Genomic DNA, 19,883 nt, shown 5'->3' on the forward strand with positions numbered 1-19,883 from the left:
TTTCCACTTATTAAAGTTAGTTTATTAGGTACAAAGAAATGAATCTGCAGAGGAAGGCATCAATAAATATAAAATACAGGTGAAACAGGGGGAGAGTTACAGACAACAGGGTCAGTGAGGATGTGGGAGGTGGCAGGAATGCCTCTCTGATGAGTCCATGGTTAAGGGGCTCAGCCTGTACACTGCCTGAGCTTGGAGGGTGCACGTTCAGTGACAGGTCTGGAGGACACACGTGATGCCGGATTCCTGAGGTTGCTACCTATTTGCCATTTTTTGGTTTCTGCTCCTACCTTCCCTCTGTTCTTGAATGGTTTTATTATAAATTTTCTATCCCAGCAGAACTTCTGAATGCCTCACCAGGGCCGGCAGTCCACTCCAAAGTGGAACTGCCAGTGTCTAGGGCATTCTCCATTATTCAAATTAAAGCTCTTGTAAATATTTTATGCAACCAGAAGGAAGGCAGAGTGGATACTGTCCCCCACATGAAATCCTGGACTTCTTGGAAAACTTCCAGAACCAATATAATAAATCAATAATGCAAAAGGCCTGCGAAAGCTTCTTTCCCACTGATTTTAGCTATTACGATTTGGCCTGTGTCGTGCCCCAGAGATGCATACTTGATGCTGACTCAGTTTCTCTTCTCCCATCTGGAATAAGAAAGCACACACTGATGCAGCACACCAGCTTGATCGGCTCCAGACCACAGTGAGGGGTCTGCAGTCACCTTGGGCAATCCCGGCTCAATGTTGCTCACTGTCCCGCATCCTCAAGGTTTGAGGACATGAGTGGGTTGTTCCAAAGCAAACTTTTCTGCTATCCTCCTCTTCTCCCTCTTTGATTTCCTCAGGGATCTCAAGTCTGTTTCCTCCTAATCTCTCTCCTTTATCCATATCAGCATTCCCTGTCCACTTCCATGCCCTTGCTGGCTCAAGGAAAAGGTAAGGGACATCTCCAGCCCAGCTGGACTCTGCATAATCAGGGAGATGAATGTGCACCTGCCCCCAGGTGCTCATTACAGGCGAAGGGGAAGCTGTGGGCCTGTGACATCTTCCCTCAGCTGGGAAGGGGGCTGAGTGTGGCCTATGGTTGGTTTCCAGATTCTCAGGGTGGGCTGTGGCTAGATAGTTGAGACATATATTTCTTCAGACATTTTGTTTTACACATTTCTCATATTTTCCATGGAAATCTTTGCAACCTCTTTGGGAGATTGGGAGACTTCTGGGATAGGATTAGCAGTTCATGATAATCAGAACCAGCATATGTTTTTTTCCTAAAAGAAAAAATAAATACCAAAATCTCATAAAGGTGACTTCACCTGGACTACCAGGATGGAGCTGGGAACTTAGAGGGGCAGGAGGGAAGTGACGGAGACATGGGCACTAGGAGCACTGTAAACAGTAAGAGCATTGGCTACTTGTAGGATAATTCAACTGATAATTCAAGGGCCCTGTAGAAGGCACTGGAGGGGCTGAGCCCACTCCTGCCTTTACACTGCAGTATATTTACATTAAGCAGCAAAAAGACATCCCTGTACTGCAAAATGGAAGTGAGACGTGACATCTCACTCCCCAGAGGCTGCGCAGCACTGTCCGGGTATGGGCACACACTACTTCCTCTGAGATGCATAGTTTATAAGGCATTATTTGGTTTGATTTTGCAGTTGGTGCAATGAGAATATAAAGTCATGCCAATAAGAAGCTTTTGTGACTGCTTAGGACTTTGGGACCACCTACAAACTAAGGACGCTCTAAAAATGGTTAAGAATCTAGGAAGGGCCAGCTGCAAGCATATTTACAGTCACAGGATAGACATAATGGAGTGGGGCAGGGCTCTGTCTGTACAGACAAATGCCAAGATACATTTTAAGTAATGGAGAAATAGTGGTTGTCTTTAAAAATATTACTGAAATAACTCAAAGTGGACTAAAATGTTGCTTTAAAGCCCATGCAAACCACGTATTTACAATAAATAAGTGCTCCTTTCAGAGCCTGTATGTCGACTGAATTCAGCTTGAGTATGGTGGGGCCTGACATGTTCATCCTGTGACATGGAACCCCTGGTCTTGGCTTCATCCATCTTCTCACAGGAGTGTCTTTAGAGATAACTGCGGAAACATGACAGAAGATTACCAGGTGGGGTTAGAAAACTCACTGCGCCCAAGGGTGGTAAACACAGCTTTTCCTCATTCACACAGTACCACCAAGGCTGGGAAGATGGTCCCATCATGTGTAAGGAGAGGTTTTTTTAACCCAAGGGGTCATGGTGGCAAACGAGATGGGGCATGAAGTTGATGTGTGGCAACCTAAAATTCTGACTTATGAACATTTAGAAGAGACCAAGAACCAGCAGTTGACTGTACAGGAAGTTCATGAAAAGCCAAGAACATGCTGGAGATGCCAGGTCAGGGCAAGGGAAAATTGGGAAAGGAAGTCAGACCCTCAGACTTCCGGCCCAGCATCCATGAAGGAGAGAGTACTCCCCGGGCACTGTGTGCTGGCTAGAGCCCACTGGTTTCTCTGGGCGATGCTTTGTGTCTCACTGCAGTGAAAATGATTGAAGATGATCTCCAGAGATCTCAGTGGGATTTCCAATGAGACTTTTAATCCATCCTTGACTGGACTGTCATGGGCAGAGACAAAAGGCATCAGTCTGGGGTGATTTAGGTTTGTGCCTGTCATGAGACTGGAGACCAGATACTGCATAATGTCCCACCTAGCCTTGCCCCGTTGATGGTGAGGAAGGCTCTTCTCAGTGATATATAGTGTTAGGAGCACCAGAGGAAGGTCAGAAGGTCTGGGCATGTAACCTTCGACAAACCTAATAGCCTCTGGAGCCTAGTTTTCTCTTTTGTGTAAATGACATTGGCGCTGGGAGTGTAGCTCAGTGGTCAGGCACTTGCTTAGCCTATATGAGTCCTTGGGTTTAATCCCCAGTACTGAAAAATAAAATGGCATTAAAAGTTTCTTCCCAGTTTGATCACAGAGTGATTTAAAGGATCAAATGAGATAACATGTACAAACCAACTAAAAACTGTAAAGAGCCATATAAATATATGAGACTATAGTTATGATGATGATTATATTTTGCTGATCACAAGAGCAATACATTCCTTGTAGAAATTATAGAAGTAAACTAGGAATAAAGTAAAAAGCAGTGATCATCTTCTATGGGCAATGTCTACACTGGACCATTTTGCAGGGCTGCATGGAATGTGCAGGAAGGTGATCCGAGACGAAAGGCATGAGATTCCTGAAAGCCAGAGACATGAGGCAGGTGAGGGAGAACAGACTCCCTCAGCTTTTGTTATATGTGAATGTCTTAATTTCTTCCTCATTTCTAAAGGACAGTTTTGCCAAATATAGGATTCTAGGTTGACAGGTTTTTTTTTCTTTTTAATACTTTCAATATATTAGCTTACTTGTCCTCTCCAAAGTTCTGATGAGAAATCTGCCAATAACCTTCCTGAGGATAGCTGGTATGTGACAAATCGATTCTCTTGTTGCTTTTGAGATACTCGTTCTTCAGAAGTTTTGTTACAGAGTGCCTTGATGTTAGTCTCTTTATGTTTATCTTCTTGGAGTTTAGTGAGCTTTTTGAATGTTTTTATTCATGCCTCTAATCAAATTTGTGATGTTTCTTCAAACATTCTTTCTGTGCCCCTCTTGTCTCCCTGAAAACACCTGATGGTGTCCCATAGCTCTGACAGGCTCTGTTCACTTTTAATGTTTTTTCCTTCTGGTCTTCAGACTTAATAATTTTGACTCTCCTTTCTTCTAGTTCACTGATTCTGTTTTTCTGCTGCCTTAAGTCTGCCTTTTATTTTCTCTAGTGAATTTTTCATTTCAGTTGTATTTTTTCAACATTAGAATTTCTGTTTTCTTTCTCTTTACTGATATTTACATTTTGTTCATACATCATTTGCTTGAATTTATCCACATCTTCCTTTACATTTTTGAGCAACTTTAAGACAGTTGCCTTTTGGGCTGGGGCTGGAGTTCAGGGTAGGGCACTTGCCTAGTATGTGTGAGGCCCTGGGTTCGATACTCAGCACCATATAAAAATAAAATAAAGGTATTGTGTCCATCTACTATTTTTAAAAAAGCCAGTTGCCATTTATTTATTTATTTACTTACTTTCTGTAGGGGGGATTGAATCTAGGGGCGTTTTACCACTGAGCTACATCCCTAAAACTTTTTTAATTTTTTTTTTTTGAGACAGGTTCTCACTAAGCTGCTAGAGCATCACTAAGTTGCTGAGGCTGGCTTCGAACTTGCTATCCTTTCATCTTAGCCCCCCAAATTGTTGGGATTACAGGTACGTGCCACCATGCCCAGCATGAACATTTTTAAGACTGCTGTTTTAAACTCTTTGTCTAATAGATCTGCCATCAACCTTTTTTCAAAGATACTTTTGTTGTTGTTGTTGTTGAATGGTCTTCAATTTTCTACTTCTTTATGTAATTTTTGATTTTCTTTTTTGTTGTTGGGAATGATATCTGAATCAAACAATGCCATAACACTAGAAAGCAGATCCTCTTTCTTCCTCAGAATTTGCTAAAAGTATTTATTATCATTTTAATTTTATTCTATTCTATTTTTCTTATTTTTTGTATGTTATCTCTATGCCAAGAATCAGCTTGAGGTGTAAATTTAAGGTCTTCTCAGGTCTTTCTGGAGCCTATGTCTTTTCTCTTGAACATACGTGATTACTTCCTAATTTCCCCTACATATGAAGTTGCTTTCAAACACCTTGGTCTTTAACGTTTGGATTCCAAAAGTAGAAACAGTAAAATGAAGGGAAGAAAAAAAAATTCTCCTGGGGGTTGCTTCAACCAGAAGGAGAGAGATCTGCAATGGTGGGAAGAGGTGCAGGGGGGATGCCACCTCTTTACCTGCACCCACGTTTTTGGAAGCAGCAGTGGGCAATCAAAGCCCAGATCCCCAATGTGTGGAGAATGGGGATATTTTTTTCCCTTTGCCCTTCTTGGCTCCCCCAAACTGTGTGCAAGTTACTCCAAGAACACATGCATAGCTGCCTGCCATGGGGCTGGTTGGGGGGATGCTCAGCAGCTACTGGTACAAGCTGAAAGTGCCTAAAATCAATTCTGATTTATTCTCCAAGCATCCCCTGGATCTTACAAGACTTCAATGGACCCCAGAGTTCTACACAGAGTTCCATACAAAATCCAACAGATGGGTTTTGCCAGTGCAATTGTTGTTCAGGTGGGGAGACAGATTCCTGGTGTGTCTTATCCTATCATCCTCTCAGAATCCCCTCCACCTAGTAACAATTCTGTGCATATTCTTCCTCTCTTCTTTATTTTTTATGTGCATATGCTTCTTTAATTACAGCTGTATACCTGTTTTGAACCTATGATCATCTGAGAATGGATATTGCTATTCCTGGGTTAGCTGAGGTTAGAGAAGGGAAATGCTTGTTTGCCAGAGGAAGTACCTACCGCCTGTCCCAGGGACTACCCTGGCTTTTGGGAATCGAGGCCCTTCCTTCTTAGGTCACTTTCCTTCACATTCCATCCCGCTGTGGGATGGCCTGGTGTACCAGCAAGCCAGCCTGTTGTCTGTCACACAGAACCCTGAAACAGGACGAGGCCAGAGTAGGACTGTACATGTTTTCAAAGAAACAAAGGACTTTTAAACCTGAGACTTCATTTTGTACAGTGAGAGATGTCACCTCTGCCCAGGTTAGAAGACACTTCTAAGTTGCATGGGGTGCGAGCAAGGGCATTTCTTCCAAGACTGTCTTAGCACAAAAGCACCCGTGTGGTCTCCCCCTTGGCCTTGTCAATTTCCTATAGCCAAAGGACTTGGCTTGTGAGTCAGTCTGGCCAAAATCAATTATAATATCGATGGAGGAAAAAGCTCTAAGGGTACCAAAAGGAGCCATGTATTCTATAGGTGAGAGAGAACACTGAAATAGATTTTATAAATGCTACAGGGTTTTTCTCACAGGTTTCTCAAACTATGCTACTCAGGGAAGAATGGGCAGGGACTGGGGTGATGACAGCAGAATGAGTCCAAAGGGGGTTCTGAGTGGCTCAACTTGCTTCTGCATTTGGTAGTGATTCTGGGGGCCCCTTCCATGCTTCAGCTCTTGAATTCTAAGTGTTCCTTTCTGGCTTGAAACAAAGCCACGCCAAAATGGCTTTCCACGAAGAAAACGAGTGTGAGGAAGGCTGCCCAGCTGTTGAGCCTTTCCGTGCTCCCTAGGAGAATCTTCTTGAGGGCTATATTACCTGAGCATTTCTGCCTTTGATGTCATCTGGGCTCTGTCCAGCTGCCTCTGTCTGGAGCCAGGGACCAGGTGTGCGGCCTGAGAGAAACAAGGAAGATCTCATCATTGATTGGACTGGGGAAGGTTGGGCCCACTCCACCAAGAAACCCGCTCAGCCAGCACTTTCACACCACAAAGGAACCCAGGGCAAGCTGAGCCTGGAAACCTAAGACCACTGGGCTCCTGGCCCTGGACTGTGCTTCCGCCCCACCCTTAAAGCCACAGACCACAGACACAGGGTCGTCATGTCCATGCTGCAAGGACAGCACCTTGTGAGGCCCATCATCTTTAAGCTTGTTAGCACTTCCTGACTCATGGCTCACCACAACCTTTCACTACACTCATCTACAGTGTACCAGTCACCATGCCAGGATCAGTTAGACCCATGTCCCAAACTCCCCAGGACAGTCCAGGTTGCTGTGCTACTTAAAAAACAGCGTGAAATGAAGAATCAATGATCAAGAATTATTTATAATATTGAAAAACTGATAATAACCTGTGTTCAACCAAAGGTTCTAGGTAATCTAGGGTTCAGTATCATATAATGGTGTATGAAGCAGCTGTCTTTTTAAAAAGTCTTGATTTGGAGGAACTAAATTGTTTAAAATAGAACAGTCTTGATTATTTTTAAAATTCACTAAAAACACAGTTAATAATTGGAAATGTTTCTTCTTGAGTAGAATTATGATTTTTTAAAATTCCTGTGAATAAATACTTCTGAATTTTCTACCATGAGCATATATAAACCATTGGGACAATTTTGTATGGTACAGTTTTAAAAATGAACTATCACTCAGAAGGGTCTCTGAAACTTAACAAAACATTAATAAATGGGCACTGTAACTTTCATTAAAACATTTTTTTAAATTAATGAGTGCACTGGGTTTAGAATAAATATATTTTGGAGCAAATGATGTAGGGAATCTAGGATTTTTGAGACAGTTTGAGTAAAAGTAAAAAGGTACTGACAGCCCCTGATCTGATTCTCTATGAGAAGACAGCCTTGGGAATGACTATTTTTAATTTTCAGAAACTCCTGTCCACTACAGAAAAATCTTCTAGGTCTGGGTTTCACAATCCAGGCTTTATTAACATTTTGGGCTCTATGATTCTTTGTGGTGAGGCCATCCTCTGTGATGTAGGGCATTTAACAGCAGAACTGGTCTCTCTGTTACTAGGTGCCAGTCACACTTCTGCCCCAGGCCCATGCCCAATTGTTAACTCAAACCCGGACTCTAGACATGATTGACTGGTCCCTGGGGGCCAACATCTCACCATTTGAAGACCATTAGGTAATAAAACAGGCTTCCTCAGGTAAACAGCTCTCCCTAGTTTTGTTACAGATGCCTGGAAACAAGAGCAGAGAGGTTAAAGGATAATCAGTGAGTTCTCCATAAAATAGAAAGAACAACTCTGGCCTTAGTGCAAAGAGAAATTTCACTGGTGCCAGAAGTGAGTAGTCAGGACATCGACAGGGTTAGAGAGAGTGCTTTGGATTTAAAAATGGCTTTGAAGGGATTTCCCCTTATAAAATGTCATTAGAACCTTCTGGAATTCATCAAATGGGGCCATTCTGCAGAAACTGTCTATCACACCAGCTATTCCCCATGGAAAGGTATTTCATATTCATCCAAACTACAGTTTTCAAACTTTTGGTACTGGAGCTCAGAGTAAGAAATCCTTTTACATCTCTTCCCCATCTCCATCCAGCCCCTACTGCACTGGCAGAGCCCACAGAGTGAATGCTGCTGCCTTTGCTGCGATCTCCTGCAAACTGAGGGCTCTGCTTTCCTGCTAATGCAGCTGTGGCCCTGAGGAACATTTGAACAGCAGTCCTGGTGCACACTTCTCTGCATTATGAGATTGAAAGAGGAATGTCTGTGCCGGGGCTGACAGAGCAGGACCCAGGGCCAAGCTGGCTTTCAGCCTTGTTTTTCTTCATGAGCAAACCAAGCTTGCCTTGTATCTTTCTCCAGCCATAGCCACATTTTCATATTAGGAAAAAAGAAAATCCATTCTGTAGCTAAGTGACATGAGGATAAATATGTAGGACTTGGAGAGTGTCCAGAAAGGATTTAGAAATTTGGCTGGCCATTAAGGCAGGGCCTCCTGGAGATTCTTCTACCAGCCTTGGATTGCAATTCCTGGGAGCTGGAAGGTGGGCTTGGGAAAGGCAGACTCGTGTGAAGAGCAGACCTAACCATCAGTGCAGGGCCAACGGTCTGCCTAACTTCAGTCCACCATGGCAGGAAAGTGAGGAGGCAATGGGCCGAGACGCAAGGATCACTCTGGATGTGGAACAGAGACCTGAACTAGCCCTGACCAGGGCAGCAGAGGCAGGCCACTGTACTCTGCCTTGGTTTCTCCAGCTGTATATGAAGCCATATGACCCACAAAGGGCCTTCTCGTAATCTCTAAGTGAAGGAAATGACAGGTTCCATTGGATCTAAACCTTCCATCTGTTTTTTCTCTCCTTTCCCACTGTCACTGCCATCATAGAACTGGTGGGCACAGAAGACTCATCATCCCTTTGAGCATATCTCATCTGGACTAAGCCCAAGCTAAGAGAGGTCACCCTACACGCCATATGCCTCCCTTCTTGCACAGGTACATGGACCTATGGGTAGGCTAATCTTCTTCTTTCTCCCCAAAATTTGCAATCTAAAAGTTTCAATGATTACTAAAAGCAGTATTCATTTACCAAAATAATTTAGACAACACAGACAAGCACTGAGTGACAATCACTTCATATTTTGGTGTATTTCTAATCTATTCCTCTAATTGATCAAACTCTCTTTTTCTCCCTCAACACACAAGTTAATTTAATTTAATTTTTTAAAATTTAAGTTATAAGCAGGACACAGAGCCACACAATGGTAATCCTAGTAGTTCAGGAGACTGAGGCAGGAGAATCCCAAGTTCAAAGCCACAGCAATTTAGTGAGGCCCTAAGCAACTCAGAGAGACCCTGTCTCAAAATTAAAAAAAAAAAAGGCTGGGGATGTGGCGGCTCAGTGGTTAAGCATCCCTGGGTTTAATCCCAGAACAACAACAACAACAACAACAAAATAGATCGTATTTATTTTTGTGTACTTTTTTGGTATTATTTTATTCATTCAAGATGGTGTTGATGTTTTCTCAATGTGCTAAATATTTGGTAACATTGTTTTAATGTTTTTCTGGTGTTCCATCTTGTGGCTCTGCTTTAATTTTTTGGAGTTTTGTGATATTTCCAATTTTTTTATTCTGTAAATGGTTGAGCAATGTATACATGAGTGAGCTATTTTATTCAACAAGTATTTACTGAGTGCATGTCTGACTCCATTCTGAGAGCTGGAGATGGGCTAGTGCATAAAATTGGTGCCTTCTCTGCCATTCAAGTCTTACCATTCACGGGGGAAGACAGACAAGGGGCAGGTAAACACATCACATGTCAGCAGGCGATAAAATACCTTGAAGACTATTAAAAAAGAGTGTGAAGAGAATAAAAAGTGATGGGCCAGAGAGACCTACTATTTTACATCAGTCAAGGATTGTCTGATAAGGTACTGCTGTGGACTGAACTGTGTCCCCCCTTCTCAAATTCACATGTGGAAATCTCAATACTAGTGTGATGGTATTGGCAGATGTGCTTTTGGGAGGTAATCAGGGTTAGATGAGGTCATGTGGGTGGGTCCCCCGATGGGATAAGTGTCCTCATACTAGAAAGTGGTTCTTCCTCTTTGCCATGTCAGTAGAGTGAGAAGGTGGCTCTCAAACTCTTTGACAGAGTTTCCTCTGTCAAAGCAGGACACTAAATCAGCCAGCACCTAATCTTTTCAGCTTCTAGACTGTGAGAAAATACATGTCTGTTAAGCCAGCCAGTCTATGGTATTTTGTTTTGGCAGCCTGAGATGATAGACAGGTACCATTTGATCCACAGGAAGTAGAGAATGAGTCTGTGGCTATCTGAGAAAATGTCTCATACCTAAGGAAAAGCAGATGCAAAGAACCCAGAGGCAGAATTGTGCTTTGAATGTTCTATAAATTGAGGTGGTGGTAGAGCAATTAAGGTGGAAGGAGAGTGGTTCAAGACGAGAGGGACAGTTCATGTAGGTCTTATGAACCATGATAAAAATTTCTCATTGCTTTGGAGCAAGATGAGAATTTACTGGAGGCTGTGGGGTAGAGGGCAGCTTGGTTGGGCTTGGGCTTTAGACACATCAATTGTGCTACAGTGGGAAGCAGGGAAACCTATTAACAGGTTCCTGAGGTAATTTGGGAAAGAAATGCTTAGGCCAGGGTTGTGGTGGAAGAAGAGGTGAGAGAGATCAGATTCTAGATGCATTTCACTGGAAGATGCCCTAGAGTTTACTGCTAAGTTTAATGTGGGAGAAGAGAAAGAAACTGAAAATGATTCTGAGGTTTTTGGTATTAAAAAATAATGGAGGAGCCTCAGAGTTCAGGGGAAGTAGAAAGGAGAAGGAGAGCTGTTGGAAAATCTTAAGTGGGAGAAGAGCTTTGGAAGATGGGGTTGTACACTACCCTGATGCCTCTGAGTATCGGATTTGGCAAGGGGGAGGTCGACTGGTGGCCTTGATAACAACTCTTGCCATGGAAGGGAGGGGAGAAGGACTGGGAGGACTCAGCAGGATAGAGAACAGGAGGAGAGGAAGTGAGACAGGGAGACATGCTGGCTCTAAGAGTAGCAGAGAAGGCTCAGGGAAAGAGTAGATCAAGGGACAGATTTTACAGACATCAAAGCACCTTTGCAGATTTAGAGAAATAAAGAAATGCCCAGGAAAGACAGAAGTTGTGGTGAAGGAGTAGGAGGCTGGAAGACAGTTTATGAAGGGCTGTGGTTGACAGTAACAAAAAAAGCTCACTGGGGCAGAGGGTCCTGCCCAACCTCCCACCACAAAGGCAGAAATAATTACTCTCCCCCTGAGGTATGCTTTTTCTATGAATTCTCTCAGCTTTGGAACATCTCATCCTTTAATTTCTGTGACATGATCCACCCTATACTGCTAAAGTCATTGCAGTGCCTAGCAGAGAAGTTGCACGGCTCCTGAAAATAATGGTGGCCAAGTTTTACTTTAAACATAAAATAATTTTTTTCAAAGAGGAGTTGGACTTCAATGAGATACCACTTTACACTCACTAGACTGTCTACTATGAAATGAAATTAAAATTTAAAACTGAAAAATCAGGGTAGATAAGGTCGGAGAAAAACTGGAACCCTTATGTGCTTTTGGTGAAAATGTAAAATGGTGGAGCTGCTATGGGAACTAGTATGGAGGTTCCTCAACCAATTAAAAATAGAAATTACCATACAACCTAGCCATTCTACTTTAAGATATATACCCTCAGAGAATTTGAAATCCGGTGTCGGGAGTTGCCACATAGGAGCTGAGCGTCCCCTAGCTTTGATTGATAGGAATGTAGAGAGATGTGGCAAGCGGCCATGGGTTGTGTGTGTGAGCTGTGAGCATTTTCAACACACAAGCAGACTGGACTGATGATGCAGCTCTGTCTGGGCTGTGCACAGATGTGTCTCTTTCACTTGTTCTGCCTTTGATCATCACACAGCACATGAGATAGGTGTGGTCTTCCAAGATGTCAGTCAACCTGCTGACCTGGGAGATGTCGCAAAGCTAGATTTAGCCCCCTGAAACCTGACCCTTTGCTTCATTTGAATGGATTCTTCCCAATAAAACTGGGTTTGAGGTGTGCGCTTTCTCTTTCTTGCCAGCCTTGCCTCCTTTGTGGGAACTAGGGCAGAAGAGTCATCATAAAACCCAAAGAAAAAGGTATTTCTGTGTCATTATTTCATGCCAGCCCAATTCACGTGGAGTGACCCTGACTGGTTTAGTTGTATGCCATGACAATCAGAGTCTTAAGGAGACATTTGTTTACCTCTGTTCATAGCAGTAAATATTTTCAATAGCTAAAATGTGGCAGAACCCAATCATCCAGTGAATAGATAAATAAAATGTGGTATTTGTGTTTGTATGTGTGTGTATGTATACATACATACATAATGGAACATTATTCTGCCTTAAAAAGGAAGGACATTCTGACATAAATTACATAGATGAAATTTGAGGACATCATGCTAAGTGAAATCAGCCTGTAACAAAAAGCAAATTGTGTATGGTTCTGCTTATAGGAAGTACTTAGAGTATTCAAAATCATAGAGACAGAAAGTAGAATGGTGCTTGCCAGGAGCCAGGGGGAGAGGGAAACATGGAGTTATTAATCCATGGGTGTAGAGTTTTGGTTTTACAAGATGAAAAGTATCCTGGAGTTTGAAACATCTTCACCACCTCAAAAGGAAACTCCACATCCATTAGCCATCATTCCTCATTTTCCAACCCTCAGTCCCTGGAATGCCTAATCTAACTTTCTGACTCTATGGATTTGCCTATTTTTGACATTTCATATAAATGGTATCTTACAACTGTGATTGTTCTATTTGGTTTCTTTAACTTAGCATAATGTTTTCAAGCATCATTAATTGCTAAATCATATCTCATTACAGGATGATCATGCATTGTCCATCAATTCATCAGTAATTTTCACATTTTGGTGATTGTGAATTATGCCGCTATGAATGTTTCTGCACAGCATTCATAGTGTAGTGTTTTGTTTGAAGACTAGCTGAAAATTCTTTTGGGTCTATATCCAGGAGAGGAATTGATGGGTCATGCTATAGGTTGGATCTGGAAAGTCCCCCAAAGGCCCATGTCTTCAAGGCTTGGTCCTCAGTCTGTGGTGCTCTTATAGTTTGGTGGAGACCTTTAAGGGGTAGAATCTAGTGGGAAGTCTTAGGTTATGGGGGTGTACCCTTAAAGGGGACTATGGACCCTAGTCTTGTTCTCTCTTTTGATCCCTGGCTGGCCCAAGCTTTGCTCCACCATCTGCACAAGATACTGCCTTACCACAAACCCAAAAGCACTGGGCCAGTCAACAACCATGGACTGAAACCTCTGAAATTGTAAGCCAAATAATCTTTTCTCTCTTTAATCGATTATTTTGGTTATTGTATTACAATAAAGGAAGAGTGACTAACAAAGGTCATATGTTTTATATTTAAATCATTGAAGAACCTAATGCATCACTAAAATATTTAAATAACTAGACAAAATCATCTTACCAATGGGAAAATAGAATAGTCATTAATTGCAGAGCAGAGACAGCAAATACAGCCATTGGAAAAGCTAAATATTAGGGCATTTGTGTACTCTGTTATGTATGTACTTTAGCATGCATGCGTCCTAGAAGAAAGGGGAGAGAAAACAAGCAGGATGAGACAGAGTGAGCACTGCCACACCTGAGCATGAGAACCCATGTGTCTCACAGAAACAACACTGACTCCTGGACCATGAAGACTCCCATATCTTGGGGAACCAGTTCAATAGCGAGGAGAGGAAAACTGTACGGAGAAATGTGATCACACTAACATCATTAACAAGGTTCTCCCCTGTGATTCACAAGAATGGCAAGAATATGCTCATTTAATTTTGAGAGAATCTCCGGAAGTACTTCATGTCCACTGATGCCACATCAATTGAAAATAGTTACCTTATTTTTGAAATTGCAATTTCACTTTCTTGTCTGTAAGATGTCAGTTCATTTAGCAGACATTTTTTTTTCTGTTCCTTTCTGAGCAGCAGGGGATTACTTTTGAGGTGGGCACTGATGCGAACATTTCTCTTGCAATGGGGCATAGAGCACAGATTGTCAGCTGTGCCCTGCTGGGCATGGTGAGTGGGGCCCAGGACTATAGCTCTCCAATTCTCAGGCATCATGGGCAGTATGAAGTCTACCATTGCCAACTTCCTAAGTCATGCCCAACAAGAAAGGGAACCCCTAAGTCTTCATCTGAAACCTTTTTTTCCCACCAGATTATTATGCTTATTTTACAAAATGAGCAAAGGGATATTATTGAGTGACACTCCCCAACTTGTCACCTATGCCAGCCTGTGTATCCTTACTCAATCAGGCACCTTATGCCTAAAGTACCATGGGGGACTCCTAAATGCACCATGCTATCATGCTCTCTCCTGGGCATGTGTAAACAGTGTCCTCTCTCTAGGCCACTGTGACCACACCTTCTACTCCTTCCCCTTAATGCCCCTAACACTCCAGTCATTAAGACGTTGTCATGTACGGCAGCTAGCTTCTCACTCATCTTTCAGGAGTGTGCATGGCGGAGGGTGGTGTGGGGACCTTGCTTCTTACTCTGCAGCCTTTGGTGTCTGCAGGGTGCCTGCTGTGCAAGGGCAGTGTGGACACATTTGCTGAACTGAGCAGGAATGTGAGGTGAGACCAGTGCAGCACCTGCCTCCTCCAACTGCTGGCTTTTCAGTCTTTTTCTTTTTTTTAAGCGAGAGAGAGAGAGAGAGAGAGAGAGAGAGAGAGAGAGAGAGAGAGAGAATGAATTTCAATTTTTATTTTTTAGTTTTTTCGGCGGACACAACATCTTTGTTTGTGTGGTGCTAAGAATCAAACCCGGGCAGCACGCATGCCAGGCGAGCCCCTCTTCAGTCTTTTTAAAGGGATGTGATTTCTCCCCCATCCGCCTTTATAACAATCCACTCCCTTTCTCTCAAGTCAGAAAACTGGTAATTACCTGTGATTAAAAGAGGACACAAGGCCCCTCTCTCTGACAGGCAGTCCCACAGCCAGAAAAGGGAACTCTGTCCAGGCTGGTGCTGAGAGCCCTCTGCCCTGACCAGAGCAGGCTGAGCACCTCTGCTCCTCTGCAGAAGGGACCTCACCAAGGCCCCTCTGAGAGGACAGGGCCACTGAACCTGGTCCCCGATTCCTGGTCTCAAGCTAGCCTTGGACTCTGATGACTTTTCATTAGGGTGCTCAGGTGAGTGGGACAGGGTCCTTACTTAGGCAACAGGGTAGGCACACATCCAACTCTCACCCCATCCTGTTGAATCTGCTGCCTCCTGCCACCCGTTGTCCAGTCCAGCTGGCTCAGCACCACACAAGAATTGGCTCAGTTTAACCAGCGAGCAGCGACAGTGTGGTAGTACCCCACCCTCGCTTTTCTCTCACTTCCCTGCTGTTTCAGCCTCAGTCTCTTCCTCTCTTCTCATGGCTGAACAGGTGAGCTGAGTTAAAGCCTCTCTTGGAGCCTGACCACACTGTCCAGTCAGCAGAAGGCCTTCTCCTGGCTGAGTCTCAACCTAGACTGTACACCAGAATCACCTGGCAGCTTTCAAAAATAGTGACATCTGGGTCTTACCCTGGCTATTTTGATGAGAGGCAGCGTGGAGTTCAGGACTTTTAAAAACTCCTAGGTCATTCCAGTAGGTAGCCAGCCATAGTTGAGAACCACTGGCCTAAGGATATTTTCCATTGCATGATTTGTCAGAATTCTGAATTGGGGGAAATTCTATTTCTTTCCCAGTTCAGTCCCTGTATCCCATTTCAGTGTTCTCTGCGGGCGTTCAGCTCCCTAGCCAAAAGTCCCAGGAGGAAAGGGATATGTGGTAAATTTAGGCATCCAAATCTGATGTCAGTTAACCCTGGTGTTGTGCAAAAAACAAAAATAAAAACAAAATCTCCAAATGAACTCTTATGTGCAAGGACAAATACATGTTCTGATTAAGTATAAACACACTGTATCCTTGCATCAGGACAGTAAAATCATGATGTCACCCTTCAGGCAGTTTCTGGTCAATCAATGCACACTGAGCACCTACCTTAGGAGTGTCAGGAAAAGCCAGAAGTCTTGTCAAGGTAGTACTTACTTCGGGGGACCTTTCTGGGGTAAATCTTCTGGCATGGTTTGTATTCATCCAGAGGGGGAAAGTCTTCCACAGAATGGACCATGAATTTAGACTCGAAGTCATCTGCACATGTGGGAAATGGTAAAGTTTAGTTGGGTTACAGGCAGGCCCCATGCTGGATCGCTCCAGGAGAACACACATCACTCTAAGCAAATGCACTGCGTTCTGCTTGCCTGCTCTGTGCAAAGGTGTTGATTCCCCCCAAGACATCCATCCACATTTCAAGTTTTACTGCTTGGCTGGGAGGAGGGAAAGTAGAGTGAGACCAGCAGTGATTTCCCATCACCCACCAAACTACTCCAACCAACATCTTAAGGAAGCTCCTAAGGGAGCAGAAGTGAGCTCCTGGGGAGAAAAGAGGAGTGTTCCTGTCTCCCTTTCCTGGGCTGACTCCTGTCTTTTGAGCTGGGGCTTATGTCTGACCATAGCCTAGCACACAGAAGAGGGGCAGAGGTGTTGCAGTCACATCCAACTCCAGGTGCCTTTAACTTCCTACCTCCATAGTTTTGCTCCAATTGTCCCCCTACCTCATGGGCCTTCCACCCACTCCTTGCCCTTATCCAAATCACTCTGGTCTCTCTGGTCTCCATGGAGAGAGACAGACATACACACAAAGAGAGAATTTAAATGCTGGTTTTCTTTTGGTTCTCTAATCTGAGTCAGGAGTCTAAGAGTAGGCCCTGGAACTATCCAGAAAGTGGTGAAAGAAACCCTATTTCACAGGCTCTGTAGGCTGTCCTGTATTTGTGTGAGCCCACAGTTCACTGGGAAGCATGTAAGCTCTCTCCAGGAGCCAGGAGAAATCACTTCCTTACTGGCACAGTCCCCTAGGTGTGCACCTGCTTACCGGTGATGTGCATGCTTCCATTCCGCAGCTGACCTCTGGGCTGCTGGGTGGGGGTCCAGGCAGGGTTCTGCTGGCTCTTGCTTGAAAGCTCTGTGGTGGGTGATCTTGCAGGAGGTGCTGGAGGTGGATTTAGCTTTCCCCTACTGGTCCCTTTTGGGGAAGATGACAGGGCATTAGGAATAGGGACAGTGATGTTATAACTCTATGTGAGAGATTAGACGTTTAGATTTCTGGATATAATATGATATAGTGATTAAAAGGGCAACTGCTTGAGCCAAACTGAGAATGAATCACAGTTCTCTCATTGGCACGAATAACAGGTTCTTTGTGCCTTAGTTTTCTTACCCAAAAATGGGAATGCTAGGACACATACCTCCTAGGGTTGAGAGGAATAAATGAGTTGATTTCAGTCAAGTGGAATACATTAAGTGCTTGACAGTTGTGACAATATTAATGATGACCCTCATTATAAGATGGTGTAGACCTCTGGGCATGGTAGGGCATGCCTGTAATTCCAGTGGCTTGAGAGGCTGAGTCAGGAGGATTGTTTGTTCAAATCCAGCCTCAGGAAAAGCAATATGTTAAGCAACTCAGCGAGACCCTGTCTCTAAATAAAATACAAAATAGGACTGGAGATGTGGCTCAGTGGTTGAGTGCCCCTGAGTTCAATCCCAAGTAACTCCCACCCAAGAAAGATGGTACAGCTCAAGGAATAGCCCCACTGCAGAGTGATAGGAACAGCAAAGGTAGTTGCTAGGTGAGGGCCCAGAGGGAGGCCAGAAGAATGGGTTGTAGGGGCATGTTCCTACCCTCAAATTCTGCTCCCACTGAGTTCTGCCCCCACCAGCTCTTCTGCATTGCAATCTGCTTATTCTCCTTCAGTTCCAACCTAGATCCTTCCCGACCACCAAGGCCCAACTCAAATCCAACCTACACCCTCAAGCCTTCTCTGGTCAATGGCCAGAGGCTCCTCCCTCCTCTCCCTGTGCTATTCTGTGTGACCCTTGGCAGTCAACAGCCCAGTGTCCTGGCTCCTCACTACAGGTACCCCACTGCTGCTTATTTCCTCAATGACATTGCCACCATCACTCTGCCGGTACACCACCATTCCCGGTGCTACTTGCTTACAATTACAACTTCTTTCCCTTCTCCCAAGTTGAGCTGAAGTAGAAGTTACCCCTATTTTATATGTGAAATCAAGTTTCACATCCAAAGACACCAAGGGAGAGGCCAGGCAAGCCTTCTGGAGCAGGTGGGGGTTCCAGCAGCAGCAGCAGCAGCAGCAGCAGCAGAGTGGTGCCCTCTGAGCTCCTGCTTTCCCTGCAGGGTCTGCCCAAAGAGACTGTCCCAGGCTTCTTTCTCTCACTCTTCTCTTCCTAGGCACCTAGGAGTTATTTGATCATACAAGGAGACTAAAGGGCTAAAGAGACTGCTGATCCTCCTCTGGATGGAAACTTGCCCCTCCTTGTGGGAAAGGAGAAGGAAGGAAGGAAAATACAGGCTGCCGCCCCAACCACGCGCAGGCCCTCACAGCACAGTTACAGCAATGCCCTGTGAAAGGTGCTGTCATTATTCCTATTTGTCAGAGTAAATAAAAAAAAAAAAACACAAGATAAAACAAAACAAAACAAACAAGCAACTGGCATCAGATTACACAGGAGTATGCAGGGAACCCAGGATCTAAACTCAAATCTCTCCAAATCCAAAACATGCTTTTCTTTCCACTCCATCATGGACATTTAAAATCACAGATACCAGAGGGGCTCACCACTCACAATGCCGGGCCTCCTGGTGACCAGTCAGTTGAAAGAAGAATGATTAAAACCTTATCTCTTCTGATCAACAGTCTTAAAAATATCCTTGCCCTTTGTGCTAGGAATTCTCTCTTAAGAACCTATCCTTTAAAAAATATCCAAAGTGGGCCTGGGGTTGTGGCTCAGTGGTAGAGTGCTTGCCTTTCTTGCGTGAACCACTGGGTTTAATCGTCAGCACCACATAAGAAAAAAAATAAATTAATTAAAAAAATAAAAAATATCCAAAGTATGGACTAAAATCTCTATAAAAGTATTTCCTACGCTGTTATTCATAATAACAAAACCAGGGAATCAAATATATGTACCTATTATTATTTTAATTTACTTATACATTTTAATAATTTTACAAAACTGCTTTTAGTATAGTATTAAGTAAAAATACAAAATTGTAAGTACAAAATGGTATTAAGCATGTAAATGTACATGTATTCAGAAAAAAATGAAAATGACATCCAAATGACAGTTTTCATCTCTAGGCGATATTATTTCTATTTGCTCCACAATAAGCTGGCATTGTTTTTAATTTAAGGAAATACATTTAAGAAACTTTCTGCATCAAAAGATTTACTGACAGAACAAAAAATATGTGCATGGATATATGTGTGGGGGAGTTGTATATGTGTTAAGTGTGTATGTATGCGGGTGTGTGTATGGAGTACGCATTTATTAGGATGTTTGTGTGTAAGGCTGAGAGAGTGCTTGTAATTGTGTTTGAGTTGTGTGTGTAAATGCAGGTGTGTGTGTGGATGTGTGGTGGTACCTTTTGTGTGGAAAGGCGTCAACAGTGCATGAAGTCTACCACTACAGGGACCAGTGAAGTAAGTCACAAGCCATCAACACTTAATTCACAATCCTCTCTGCTCTGTAAATGAAGAATTATTTTTGCTTTTTGGCTAAAGATACAGACCCTGTTTTCTCCAGTCAGCTGAGAACCTGCCAAAAGGCAGAATGTGAATCCAATCTGCTGCAGGCCAGTGAAGATTCAGGCTGGGAGCCAGACTGGAATAATTCAGGAGAAGACTAAACCAGAGACCTGGGCTGGGAAACAAGCCCCACCCGAGGAGTAGATCTGGAGACTGAAAGTCCATAGTAAAAACAAAACTCTTCTCTAGAGCTCACTTGCTATTCCCTGTTCTAAGCACAT

General features: G+C 43.6%; 1 protein-coding gene across 3 annotated transcripts; it reads right to left on the bottom strand.

Annotated features, from left to right (window-relative positions):
* On the bottom strand, window positions 1-18,520 carry LOC144372544 (uncharacterized). Of its 3 annotated transcripts, XR_013432523.1 has the most exons (6): window positions 16,926-18,520; window positions 16,040-16,141; window positions 7,567-7,638; window positions 6,254-6,330; window positions 5,459-5,593; window positions 1-2,104 (listed from the first exon to the last, which is right to left on the bottom strand). XR_013432523.1 is itself a non-coding variant. In XM_078035875.1 (5 exons), the coding sequence occupies exons 1-5, from the start codon at window positions 16,944-16,946 to the stop codon at window positions 2,095-2,097; spliced, it is 282 nt and encodes a 93-aa protein (XP_077892001.1). In that variant the 5' UTR covers window positions 16,947-18,504; the 3' UTR covers window positions 1-2,094. The 3 variants fall into 3 exon arrangements, 2 of the variants coding, with proteins under 2 accessions (XP_077892001.1, XP_077892000.1); XM_078035875.1 differs by lacking the exon at window positions 5,459-5,593 and having other exon boundaries at window positions 16,926-18,504; XM_078035874.1 differs by lacking the exon at window positions 1-2,104 and having other exon boundaries at window positions 3,768-5,593.
* Window positions 18,521-19,883: the final 1,363 nt, after the last annotated feature.

The sequence above is a fragment of the Ictidomys tridecemlineatus genome, unplaced genomic scaffold, assembly GCF_052094955.1.
Source record: "Ictidomys tridecemlineatus isolate mIctTri1 unplaced genomic scaffold, mIctTri1.hap1 Scaffold_1227, whole genome shotgun sequence".
NCBI classification, from domain to species: Eukaryota; Metazoa; Chordata; class Mammalia; order Rodentia; family Sciuridae; genus Ictidomys; species Ictidomys tridecemlineatus.